The 13,102-nt window shown below is 33.3% G+C and overlaps 1 protein-coding gene and 1 long non-coding RNA gene across 3 annotated transcripts; both read right to left on the minus strand.

Moving 5' to 3' along the window:
• Positions 1–7,641: 7,641 nt before the first annotated feature.
• On the minus strand, positions 7,642–9,620 carry LOC145043908 (uncharacterized). 2 transcript variants are annotated; one of them, XR_013681169.1, is made up of 3 exons: positions 9,193–9,620; positions 8,277–8,382; positions 7,642–7,997 (listed from the first exon to the last, which is right to left on the minus strand). It is a non-coding gene; the product is annotated as an uncharacterized LOC145043908 (long non-coding RNA). The 2 variants fall into 2 exon arrangements; XR_013681170.1 differs by having other exon boundaries at positions 8,315–8,382; positions 9,193–9,617.
• A 1,444-nt stretch (positions 9,621–11,064) lies between these two features.
• Positions 11,065–12,183, minus strand: LOC145010919 (ATP synthase subunit c, chloroplastic-like). The gene is made up of 2 exons (XM_078969499.1): positions 12,042–12,183; positions 11,065–11,258 (listed from the first exon to the last, which is right to left on the minus strand). Exons 1-2 carry the CDS (start codon positions 12,181–12,183, stop codon positions 11,065–11,067), a joined length of 336 nt encoding a protein of 111 aa, XP_078825625.1.
• Positions 12,184–13,102: the final 919 nt, after the last annotated feature.

A 13,102-nucleotide genomic window follows, 5' to 3' on the forward strand; every position in this document is an offset into this window, starting at 1 on the left:
TTGACCTGAGGATACAAGTTATTTTGAAAACGAGTATCAGCATAAAGTTGGTGAGTTCATAAGATTTTGGTGTCGTTGTTGTGTAAAGAGTTTTACAAACATGTCATATAGAAACTGAAACTTATGTTTATGAGTAGAAGAAATCCCTAGAAAATCCTATATTTTCCAGAAAGGTACATTTGTAAGTCAAGCCTTTGAGTGTGTAAAAGTATTATCGTTGAAATCTTTAATTGTAAAAGTATAGAAGTAAATCTCATGTGAGTAATATAGCTGAAGAAATGTTATGCCTGCTAATAGTAGTAATGGTGTAACTTTAGTTAGTAATAGATCCTTAATTACTTCAGGATATTAGCTTAGACTTTAAGTCTTAGTGTATTTATTTGGATATAAGTGTAACCCCTCATGTGGCCAACTATAAAATAGTAGAGTGCCCGATGACCTTCCCAGTCATGCGTAGTGAAGTAATGTTGTGCCACCCCTGGGCCTAGTCGGCTTGGAATGTAGTTAACAGTCAGGATGTAATAGCGTCAGTTCCATATAGATCTATACATGTAGTGTTACTTTCCTTCCGGTAATCCCTGGTCACATGGTGTAAGTGCAGTAGAGTGCCTTATAGAGGGATAGTGTGTTATACTTTGTATTAGTGAATTCTCTTATGCTTTAGTATGGTAGACTTTTAGTATAGTAAGTAGAGTGTTCTCTTATACTTGCATTAACTAGTAATATTAACAGTTATAGTGCGTATAGTAGTAGTAGAAGTAACGGGCAGTAGCCTAAACTATACCTATTATAGTTAACTAGAGTATGTGAATTCCTGCCTCTGATCAGCAAAGGTAATGAATAAGATGAAAATTTTCATATCTAACACAAATATATATGATATATAACTAAGAAATCAACGACTGTCGGACGGAAAACCAATACCCTAAGACCACATCAAACAAGAACAGGAAATAAGGCAAGCTATCGGTCCTAAGTCCTTCAAGTCTTACTTATATAAATATATTAGTGTAGATATATTTTTAAAAAGGACAGTAGTTGAAACATAGTTTTGAAAGTAGTTTAACAACAATTTAACCTTAAAAACGCATTTGATAATTAGTTAAAACAGTTTTATTGGTAAGTATCTAAAAGTGTAGAGAAATCTCTTCTTGACGATATATTGTAAATCACATATGATTTGATAATAAAAACTTGTAGTATTGTACTTGTACCCCCCTCCGCCCCCCTCCCACCCTAAAACATATAAAAACATTTATAAAGGTTCTTTAAGGGGTATGAACTCACCTGCAATGAGTGGGTCGGGTGGAAGTGTCGGATGAGCGCTTAGTGTCAAGTAAAGACTTGAACACCCTTAGGACCCTAATAACATATGGAGACATATGTTTACAAGTAATTAGTGATTTAAACTTTAATTAAACACATAACGACATCCTAGTGTGAATAAAAGTTCTATGGTTGAGTGCTAGAAGGCTAATGGGTTGCCAGGAAAGAGTATAAGACCTCACCATGGAGTTTACTCTTCCGAAACTCACCTTAAGTGAGTTTACGGTTGGGAGACCACATCCCCCATGAGTTTACATCCGTAAACTCATGGGAGGAGTGTAATTGAGTGTTTTCAAGCCTCTTATGGTTCTAGAAGTTGTTCTAAGGTAATATACAAGGCTATAGGGGTGTTTAATGTTCCAAAAGTGTACTCCCTTGGAGTTTACGGTCCTAGGACCACTCCTTGGGAGTTTACGGCCGTAAAATCCATGGTTTACGGTAGTAAACTCTTGGACACCCTTCATTCTTTGATTTCAAGGTCTTTGGTTCATTCCTAATAAGTTCTAGTCAGGGTGTAAGGCTTTTTAGGGGTTTAGACGATCATTTGGCTTGGTTTAAGGGAGTTTACGGTCTAAGCATATGCTTGGGCCGTAAACTCTAGTTTACCCTTCAATTGTTGATGTTTGGTTGTCCCAAGTCCGAAATAGCAAGTCCTTAAGCCATATCTTAACTCTAAATGTGTTTTGGAAGTGTTGTTGTGCTTGTTTGCATGTTTAGAGGGTGTTTACGGTCTAAGCATGTGCTTGGAGCGTAAACCATCTTTCAAGCCCTAAAAATTGTTCATTCAAGGTTCAAACACTCCTAGGTTAAGTCCACAACTTGTTTCTAAGCTTAAAAGGAAGAACTTGGGCATTTTTGGCACCATTATAGGTGTATACGGCCTAAGGATGTTCTTAGGCCGTAAACTCCTCTTTTTTAGCCTTCATGGACGATTTTTGAGTTAAAACAACAATCAATGATGTCTAGAACAAGTTAGGGTAAGAGAACTTATGTTTTGGAGGCCGAAACTTGCGGTTTTTGGATGAAATCGGACTTGAGGAGAAAGAGTAGAGAGAGAAAGTGAGTCTATTGTGGTAAAAAGTTCTATGGAGTGTCCACCCTCCTTTATATAAGGCTTGGGTGTTGTACCCAGTATACGACTACCCGATACTTATGTTTAATGAGGTTTAAACTTTTACCCGGTTAAATGGTCGTAATTAAAAATAAACTTTTTCCAACTAAATGGAAATATAAATTATGTGTTTTTATTTATTTTATTACGACGATAATAACATAAAATACAAATAAATAAATAAAACATTTATTTATTTGTCGACCCCAATTTAACGGAACTTTTATCAAATAGAATATTCTATTAACGCAAATGGGTTATAATGACAAAATAAATTTTGGGTAGTCACACATGGAGTCTCACAAACATCAAAATTGATGAAGGTGACTTTGCAATATCATCGTTGACTAGCCTCCAATTCAGCCCAAAGAATTGTAAAGCGCTCGTCCACCTAAGCAAATAACTTATCCCTGAAAGAACTGATCAAAGCAGACATATTCTCTCTCATAGAACTCAAAACCTCTACAACGATGATGTAGCATACAACCATGTCTCTCAGTTCTGAATTTCAAAGAAGACAAGTTACCATTTAGAATCTGAAAGGTAGCTAGAACACATCAAAATCAATGTATTGTGCTACACTATGAATACCCACCTATAACTTTTTCCCAACTAGTATTTTAAGACTAGGAATTTCTGTCCATGTGTAATTACTTTTAGTGAATTTTTGTAACCGTAAGTATTATGTTATACAAGTTATTCATTCTAAAACAATAATTTGAATCAAAACTCATATGTGAAAGCTCTAAACCTAAATCAATACACTGTATTCACCAAACCTTGAGGTTGAAGCCCTAACTTCCCGGTTTAAACATCATATTGGGTCTAATGGCCCAGTAACCCATCAACTTGCTTCTTTTGGGCAAAAAACCCTTATTTGGGCCCTAACTGAACCTACATTCATTAAGCAATCGTATTTTGGGCCATAAGGTTCTTCATGTGCGTTATTAGGCCGAAAACCATTGCTTTTGTCTCTATGGGCCAAAAACTCACTAATTTAACCACATTGGGCCGATAAACCATCTCATTTACCCTTTTTGGGCCGTAAACTCATATGTGGGCCCACATGGATCGAAAATCCCTAATGGGCCAATACAAAATCAACTACACATAAATTTAAGCCTAATGACTTTTTCTTTCCTTTCGTCTCCTAATTCTCGGCCCTATGTATGTTAAAAAAGTGTCATACTAATCCAAATACTTGACACCTCATTAATGCATGGAGGTTATCCATGCAATTCAACCATCAAACATCTATGCACTTAGAGTCTAACATCCATGTAATACCTATTTAATCCATTCTCTTCTCTCTCCTTCTACTTATAGACAAAGATCCCCACACCCTCCTCAGTTTATCTATTTTTCAATCACAAAAACTCTTTCAACTCCTTTTCTCTCTAGGAACACCAAGAACTCCGTATTCCCTCTTCAAAATTCGTGAGTTTGTGTGTGTGTTTTCAACAAGATCACTTCAAGCTTCACATTTTTGGTAAGATCATATAAACTCAAGTTGATTTATTCCATTTTATCCTAAATCCTTTCCTCATAGACACTTTGTTTTCGTGATCATACTCTTAGAACTCTCTAGGATTCGAAAACTCATCTCAAAGAAGCATCCAAGGGAGAAAACACATTCATTCTCTTTTATTTCTTCATCAAAACCGATCCATCAATAAGGTATGCTTCATACCACTCCTTTTTCGTGATTTACTAACTTTTAGGGGAGAATACAAGTTGGTTTTGTGTTAAATCTAAGTATTTATGCATGCTTGTGTGTATTTTCATGATATGTTGTGTAAATATGTTATGAATCTATGTTAAACCTTCAGAAACTCTGCATATTTACCAAGATCTAAAGATCTTAGGAAGAACAAGTTACTTTATGTACCTCATTATGATGATTGAAAAGATTAAGCATGTTAAATGATACCATAAAACTAAAGAAAACTTAAAGATGAGATAAAATTGTTAACTAAGCAAAAGTGAGCCTTTTATGATACTCAAGATGTTGAGGGGTCAAAAGAGTCATTTTTGGATAATAAGGGGCTATTCTGACATTCACGGTTTTATAAGGTTCAAAATGTTACTTTTGTCAAAATGGGCTTCTTATTGGGTATTCTCGGTTTTTATGTATTAAAAATGTCATTTTTAATAAAAATGGGCCTTAAATGACAATTCACGGTTTTATGGGCCAAAAGTGTAAATTTTTCATGAACTAAAAATTCTATTTTATCAAAAATGGTCATTAATTGTAATTTTTTGTTTAATGGGCCTGAAATGCCATTTTTCATTAAAATGGGCCTTAAGTGTAAACTTTTGAATTTAATCGGCCTAAAATGAAATTTTTTACAATAATGGGCATTATTTGTAAACTTTCGGCCTTAATGGACCATAAATATCAATTTTGATCAAAGTGAACCTTTTATGAAATGTTGGTTCATTTGAGGTTAAAGCGATCATTTTGACAACAACCGAGCTATTTACAACATTTTTACTCTAATTGGGCCTTACATTCTTGTTGGGCTTTGTTTGGCAATTTATTCCTAAATGGGCCTTATATGTGTTCATTTTACTTCTTTATTGGGCCTTACGAAACACTTTACGTTAATCGGGTCTACAACAAGTAAATACTCGACATTTCGATAAAAGCAATTTGTATTTTTATCAGTAATGTTTTGTAATCAAATTTATACTCGAAGTATTATTTAAAACATTAAATAATGCGATACACTGTTCGCGTAAATTTAGTTAATGCTTTTGACAGACATTCCTTCACCCGTACCTACCTAGTGTACACCGTAAGTCCTGTAGTTATAATAAGATCTATACAGTTTGACATCCCACACTTGAGCTGTTCGTTATAGCTAGACTATACCACTCTAAGGTGACAAATATCTTACCTTAACAAGCGACACCTAAAGAACGTCATGACATGCATAACTGTGACATCAAGCATGGTTATAATGACTCACATAGATATTAACAACACAATAAATTTACAGAATAAACGTACTATACTCTTGATACATTGTGCACATTATACATTCACTACATTACTCGGGTCTTATGGTTTAAGAGTACAACTCTTTTATAAACAGAAAATATCAAATTTTTCGGAAACTACATACTACACACTGTAGTTTACAAACAACATAAAATATAGGATTTTCTGGAACCCTCTTTTCATACACTGTCAACATTTGAACACACATGCTTTAATACAAAATTTGAAAAAAAAAAATCTCAAACCATTTCTACAGAAAATATCAGATTTTCTGTTGCTTACAAAATGTTACAAAGTTTTTTCATACAAACATGCTGATGAACTCATCAACATTAGATATGTTCTCATTGTCAAAATAACTTGTATTCTCAAGGACACGGTAAACATGTCGGTCGTCAGGAAAGTGTGGAGTTTTGTTGTATTTTTGTTTCATCATACATTTAATATTTTGGAATATAATTTGTGAAAAAATAAAATTATGTAAACCATGTATGTTGTATTATTTAATGTATGGTGATGATGTTGTCTTTGCTTCATTTATATACACTATGATGATATTACAAGATGAAGTCACCCGCCCTCGGACGTTTCCACTGTCTGGTTCGGTGGTGTGACAAACTTCCTCGTTACTTCTGTAACACTTCCTTGGCCTGAGTATTGATCATGTGCTTTTAGTAGTATAGGCCCAATACTACCTTCCATACATATCCATACACATTGGAAGGACTGCTCCAATACTACCAAGTCACTTTGCATCATTCTACTAAACTCCGCACTCACATGAATATGTATAGCCATATGTATAATACTACACTTCCTAGTCTCTCAGTCATTCACTCACTCACTCTCTCTCTCTCTCTATATATATATATATATCTCTCTCTCTCGAGGATTCCTCTCTTCCCATAAACCCACACGTCAAACTTGTCTCTATACTAAAATCAATCGAAGTTCTCACAAAACATACAACAAAAAACACAAAAGGCGTATGTGGCATTAATATAAACCAGACAATTCTATCATGAAAACATGCTCAGATGTACAACATGTATTCTAGTAAGCATGACAATTCCTTGAAAAAAATACAAACTCATATGTGTATAAAGGGAATTACTTCCTGATCTCCAGTCGACTGCACGCATCGCATCTTCCAAATATTATAAAAACTTTTTAGGAAATTATTTTATTGAATAAAAAGCATTATCCTTCAAAAAAAAATTATAAAATCTCTCCGTCCTTAATTTGAGTTCAAATACATCGCAAGGCCCGCCCGGATCCCTCAAACTAAGGCTTTGATATCAACTTGTAACGTCCAAAAAATTATAGAGAGATTTTTGATTTATAAGTTAGATTAACCAATTAAAACCTTTATTTCAAAAATGTTTTAGATTTCTTGACTGAAACCATACATTATCAGAGCTGAATTACAAAACCGTAGAAACAAATATCTTCGTTGCAAATGTATAGTCTAGCCGGTCTCTTCTCACGTGAAACCTACAAAACATTTAATGTATAAATGTAAGCATAAATCTTAGTGAGTTCCTCAATATACCAGGTATCCCACTATACATACAATGCATCTACATAACGGGCTAATCAATCAAACCTCATATATATATATATATATATATATATATATATATATATATATATATATATATATATATATATATATATATATATATTAACCGTTCGAAGCTTCTAAGAATTAATGAAATATGCATCTTTTTTTAAATTTTTTTGTAATGGTGAATAGTTTTTCAGGGATGAATAGTTTGATTTTACAAAATTTCATAATCCAAAAAAATGCAAAAAATAAAAGACATTTAAAATGAAAATATAAATATTGTCTAGTAAATTATGAACTAATATGTTATCAATTTAAAGAGAGGAAACTAATATGTTATCAAATTACATTAAAAACGCAACAAAAAAAGCTAATTTATTATCAACTTTGCATTGATACACACACTCACACAATCATTCGTATCCATCGATTTTTCAAAAGAACGCTTGTAAATAAAAACAATAGATTCTATACAATAAGATTACAAACTTAATCAAAATCAAATCAAATATAAAATGTGTACCGTAAATTGTTAAACTAAGAAAATAGATTTATCTAATCACTACAAACCTAATTAAAATTAGGTACAATATAAAAATATGTACAATAAATGGTTACTTATGACTGATAATATTATTAAATAGTTCTAAGATTTAACAACTTTCGAACAAATTTCACATCAATTTCCTCATGGTGAGAGTGCTAAAATAATTTAAAACAAGTGTATTATTAGCCATCAAACTAATACATGTACGTAATTTTCAGGATTTTAATGACAATACACTAATATTTGCATTTCATTTACACTGAGCTGCAGTAATGATATTTGCATTCCATTCACACTGAGCTGCGGTAGTGATATCAGCAACAGTGTTGAAAGTTCTTCATTTCCTCATAAGATTCTTAGCAAAATGAAGAGTCATCTGTTCACTTTCACAATGTCATTGATTGACTCAAAATCCTCCACATGAGCCACCTCAACAATTTGCCTACAAATTCAAAGGGTAATTTAGACATTTAACAAACAGTCAAATAGTCAACAATATGACTACATTACAAAATTTTAAAAAAATAATAAAAAAACCCACAACATCATGTGATAAAAAATTGATGACCGAGAAATGCAGCCTCCATGGATGGATGCAATGTTCAAAAATGACATAATGTCCCTTTTTTTGTTAACAAAATTCTTAAATGCTCTATAAATAAATTAGAAATTGCATTATTATGAATCTTTTTTGTTACATGAGAATCCATAGCTAATAGACCTCTTAACGTGTAATCTTTTTTGGGTAAAAGACACCACCTATGCTCCTTTTGATGAAACTTCTACCATTTAAATGATAATAAAATCCGAGTTCAACCCGCATCTAACTGCACATTTAATAAGCGGAGATGGTTAGCATGACATCTACCACTTAAAGGTTTCTATTCGAAAAGAACAAAACAATGTCTACATTCCATAGATTATAGAACAATGGGACAAATTCCACCTAAGTTTTCCTCTCAAATAACAACTTATAAAAAATGAGCAACCATGGTTAATTCTGTACTCAAAACCCAACAAACATGAATATCAGTAAATCTTCCCATCACTTAAAGAAACTGTTGCCCATATAAATATTAGCATATAACAATAAACATACATGTCTAGAAATGAGGCAAATGTTACTTATATACCTACACACAAACCTTCACAAGCAACTCTAACTCATGGATTATAAAATGAATCAGATTGATAAAAGATCAATTCACTATATATATGAACACTTTCGACACACATATAGAATAGAGAGAAATGAACAAAGTTTTTAGAATGTAATAAGATAACTTAGACAACAAATCGAAAAAACAAAGACATGCGCATGAAATGAGTAAACTTTTATTGCTATAATTAGCGTTTGCTCACCTAAAGTTAAGGGCTATGTGTTTATATAGATCAGATGTTTTCCCCACCAATCATACCTCATTTTTCCATGATTTAATTTCATACCTTTGATTGGAGCTAAAGCAAAAGATGAAAAAATGCCCTAACCCATTACTAAGTCTATCAATAAACAATTAAAAATGGCAATAATGATTTTGATAGCAATCGATCAAGTCAAATAGCACATAGAAGTAAATAAATCGATTCAAGTTTATATTCGTTATACAACAAAATAAATCGTATAAGCGTGAACACACCAGCACACCAGAGTTTCCCCCAAATTGTTGCATGTTAGTCACAAATTCCAAATCCATTTTCTATCCGATCGCGTTCCCCCCAAATTGTTGCATGCTAGTCACAAATTTCCAGATCCATTTTGTATCTGATCACTGTGGTTTGCTAAGAATCGAACAAAAAGGTGGTTGATCGTGGCGATGGGATAGGGTTAGGGTTACTCGTCTTGACAGAAGGCAGAAGTGGCGGACAACGGTGATAGAAAAGGTGGAGACAGGTGGTGGTCCGATGGTTGTGTGTGATGTTGCCGGAGTTAGGGACTTGACGTCAAGAAAAACAGAGACGGATGAGATTTGGTATGAATGCGGTTGTAGTAGAGGAGATTAGGGCAAGAGATAAAGGTAATACCGTGTAATAAGTATAAGATGTGATTATAAGCTTAATACTATTGTGCTTATACTATTGTACATGACCTAGTTTGTATTGTACCTCTTAATTTTCAAGAAACATGCAATATGTTTAATAATATAGTATATATATAATAGGCTCAACCTGATCATAAATAATGGGCCCAACACACATTTCATTGTTAGGGAATACATCATGGTCTTCCGTACAACTTTCAGAGGCCAAATCCGGGTCTTTCATACATTACACAAAGTCATATGGAATTAGAAATCAGATACACAGTCGAACATATGATTTTCCCGAGAGCGAACTATCAGACAAGAACATCACAATAAGGCAATAGATCAAGATTTCTCAGGCTATCCAAATGAAACTACATAGAACCAATGCTATCATTACCACATAATCATGTAGCATAAACACAAAACATATACTAGCGTATTACATATCTTTGGCAAATTGCCTTCCCTAGTTACCCTACCATTTACCACTTTTCAATTAAGTCCTTTACTTGTCAATCATATATAATCCTAACAACTAGCCTTCCCTAGTTACCCTAACCAAAACATTTAATCTAATGTAAGCATAAATCAAGAGCAAAATATTTTGAGGACTCTTCTAAGCAAAAAAAAAATATATGTAATTGTCAGCAAAGTTGTTTACTTTTTTTTAATCCAAGAAGTTTTTCTTACATTATACACAATACATAGGTCATCGATTCAGCATTGGCTAAAAAAGGGTACCATGATGTGTTTGGACTTCAAACAATTTAGCTTTAACCATGTGAACGGTGCCACATTATAAGTTGATAGAGAATCAAAGTGGATTTTCAAATAAATTACGAAATGCTATAGTTGTTACATATGATTTCTGAATTTATTCAGAATTAATTCGCGAGATCATGCACCTTTTCCAAAAAAGTACATCTGGTTCGATCTAGCCTATTCTTGAAATAAACAACTCGCACATACTCCCTTTCCAAAAAAGATCAAGACCCCAAGCACTACACTTAGATTTGTTAAATTTGTTGCTAAAATATCGGTATTAAACCCAAAACTCCTGACAGATGGCCAGTGGACCAAAGAAACGAAAGAATCAGTTACATTTTTCATATGATCTCCTCGTATAGATAGACTAAAAAATTGAACAAAGTGCTTTTTGTATTACTTTGCCCTCTTTTATATATATTGATATTGCTAGTTTCCTACTTTGTACATAGAATAGATTTTTGATTCGATTTAGAAATAATGAATTACTTCCTTGGTTGGAACCTCTCTTACATGTAAAAAAAGGCCTACGAACACGAACACGAAGGATGTTAGCGAGTTGGTATGCTAATTCCTCATCCGCAAATCAGACCTTCCCGTGGGTTATTTTCTCAACGAATAAGTAATACTAGGAATGAAATATTTATTTAAATCGAAAAAGCAAAGCACACGTCCAAGGCAATAAAATATGAAAAATTTTGATTTTTCATATTTCGAATATTAAACAAGAGGATTCACAAATAAAAGTGCTAATGCTACAACCAGGCCATAAATGGTTAAACCTTCCATAAAAGCTAGAATAAGCAATAAAGTACCTTGTATTTTTCCCTCAGCCTCGGGCTGTCTAAAGATACCTTCTATAGCTTGACCCGCAACAGTGCCTTGACCAACTCCAGGTCCAATAAAAGCAAGCCCTACAGCATATCCAACAGCAATAACGGAAGTGACATAAATCAGTGGATTCATGATAAGTTCCTCGTACCAAAAAAAAAAGGTTAATGATACATTCAACCAATGAACTATGACTTAATGATTCCATTGCTACATATCATATAGTTGAAGTAACTACGAACTTTGAATTTAAGTAATAACAGTCTTGAATCATCAAAACGACTTGGATATCTCTTTTTTAGTTTCTTTTGAGAAAGTCTTTGTGAATCCATACAATTTTAGTTTTTCAGTTTATTTGTCCCGAAACGCTCTTTGAATTCTTCAATTTTTTTATTGACTTCATCCGGTTATTCATTGAACTCACAGTCACAGATGAGACAGAAGGACTTATATAGAGTCCCCATCTACATTAACATTCGATTAGTAGGGCAAATAAGATACATCTTTAGCTCATATATAACTAGTCAATATCTAATATCACTCTAGGTTGGAACCTCGCTTAAAAACTAAAAAAAAGGCCTACGAACACGAACGGGAAGGATGTTAGCGAGTTGGTATGCTAATTCCTCATCCGCAAATCAGCCCTTCCCGTGGGTTACTTTCTCAACGAATAAGTAATACTAGGAATGAAATCTTTATTTAATTTGAAAAGCAAAGCACACATCCAAGGCAATAAAATATGAAAAATTTTAATTTTTTATATTTCGAATATTAAACAAGAGGATTCCCAAATCAAAGTGCTAATGCTACAACCAAGCCATAAATGGTTAAAGCTTCCATAAAAGCTAGACTAAGCAATAAAGTACCTCGTATTTTCCCCTCAGCCTCGGGCTGTCTCGCGATACATTCTACAGCTTCACCCACAGCAGTACCTTGACTAACTCCAGATCCAACAAAAGCAAGCCCTACAGCCAATCCAGCAACACTAATGGAAGTGACATAAATCATTGGATTCTTGATAAGTTCCTCGTACCAAAAAAATATTTAATGATACATTCCACCAACGAACTGTGACTTAATGATTCCATTGCTACAATTCATATAGTCGAAGTCACTACGAACTTTGAATTGAAGTAATAACATTCTTGAATCATCAAAACGACTTTGATATCTCTTTTTTAGTTTCTCTTGAGAAAGTCTTTGTGAATCCATACAACTTTAGTTTTTCAGTTTCTTTGTCCCGAAACTCTCTTTGAAATTTTCAATTCTTTTATTGACTTCATCTGTTTATTCATTGAGCTCACAGTCACAGATGAGACAGAAGGAGTTATATTGAATCCCCATCTACATTCACATTCGATTAGTAAGGAAAATTAGATATATCTTTAGCTCATATATAACTAGTCAATATCTAATACCACATATACATGTCTTTCTTCCACAATGTAAACCAACTCTTGCCTAATATTTAATTCAAGTTGAATTCATAAGGATGCGTATAACCTTTGAGAAGTAGTTAACTGATAGGCACTCAATTCCATATACCTAGTTCGACCTCGCCTCTACAAACCATTTATAAATCCCCTTTTTTAGAAATTATCCTTTCCCTTTCTTTATCATTATCACGCAACCTAAATTGGTAAAAATTGATTCGGCCTAATCGTTGCATAGAAATTGATTTGATTGATATAAGTTCGTACAATTTATTATTTATTAATATTTTCGTTTGGAAAATCATTGAATAAAATCAACTGAAAAGGGGGAATCGTTCTCTAGAACATCCTTTTTTTATTTAATCACACATCGTACAATACTTCTTCGTCAAATTATGACTCCGAATAGTTCATATTCGGATTCGATGACCAATCTAAACTCAATATTCATTGAGGGGAAAGTATGATTATGATATAAATGCACCAAAAAAGAA

This window comes from Lactuca saligna, chromosome 1 (assembly GCF_052625555.1).
Source record: "Lactuca saligna cultivar CGN05327 chromosome 1, ASM5262555v1, whole genome shotgun sequence".
Taxonomy (NCBI): domain Eukaryota; kingdom Viridiplantae; phylum Streptophyta; class Magnoliopsida; order Asterales; family Asteraceae; genus Lactuca; species Lactuca saligna.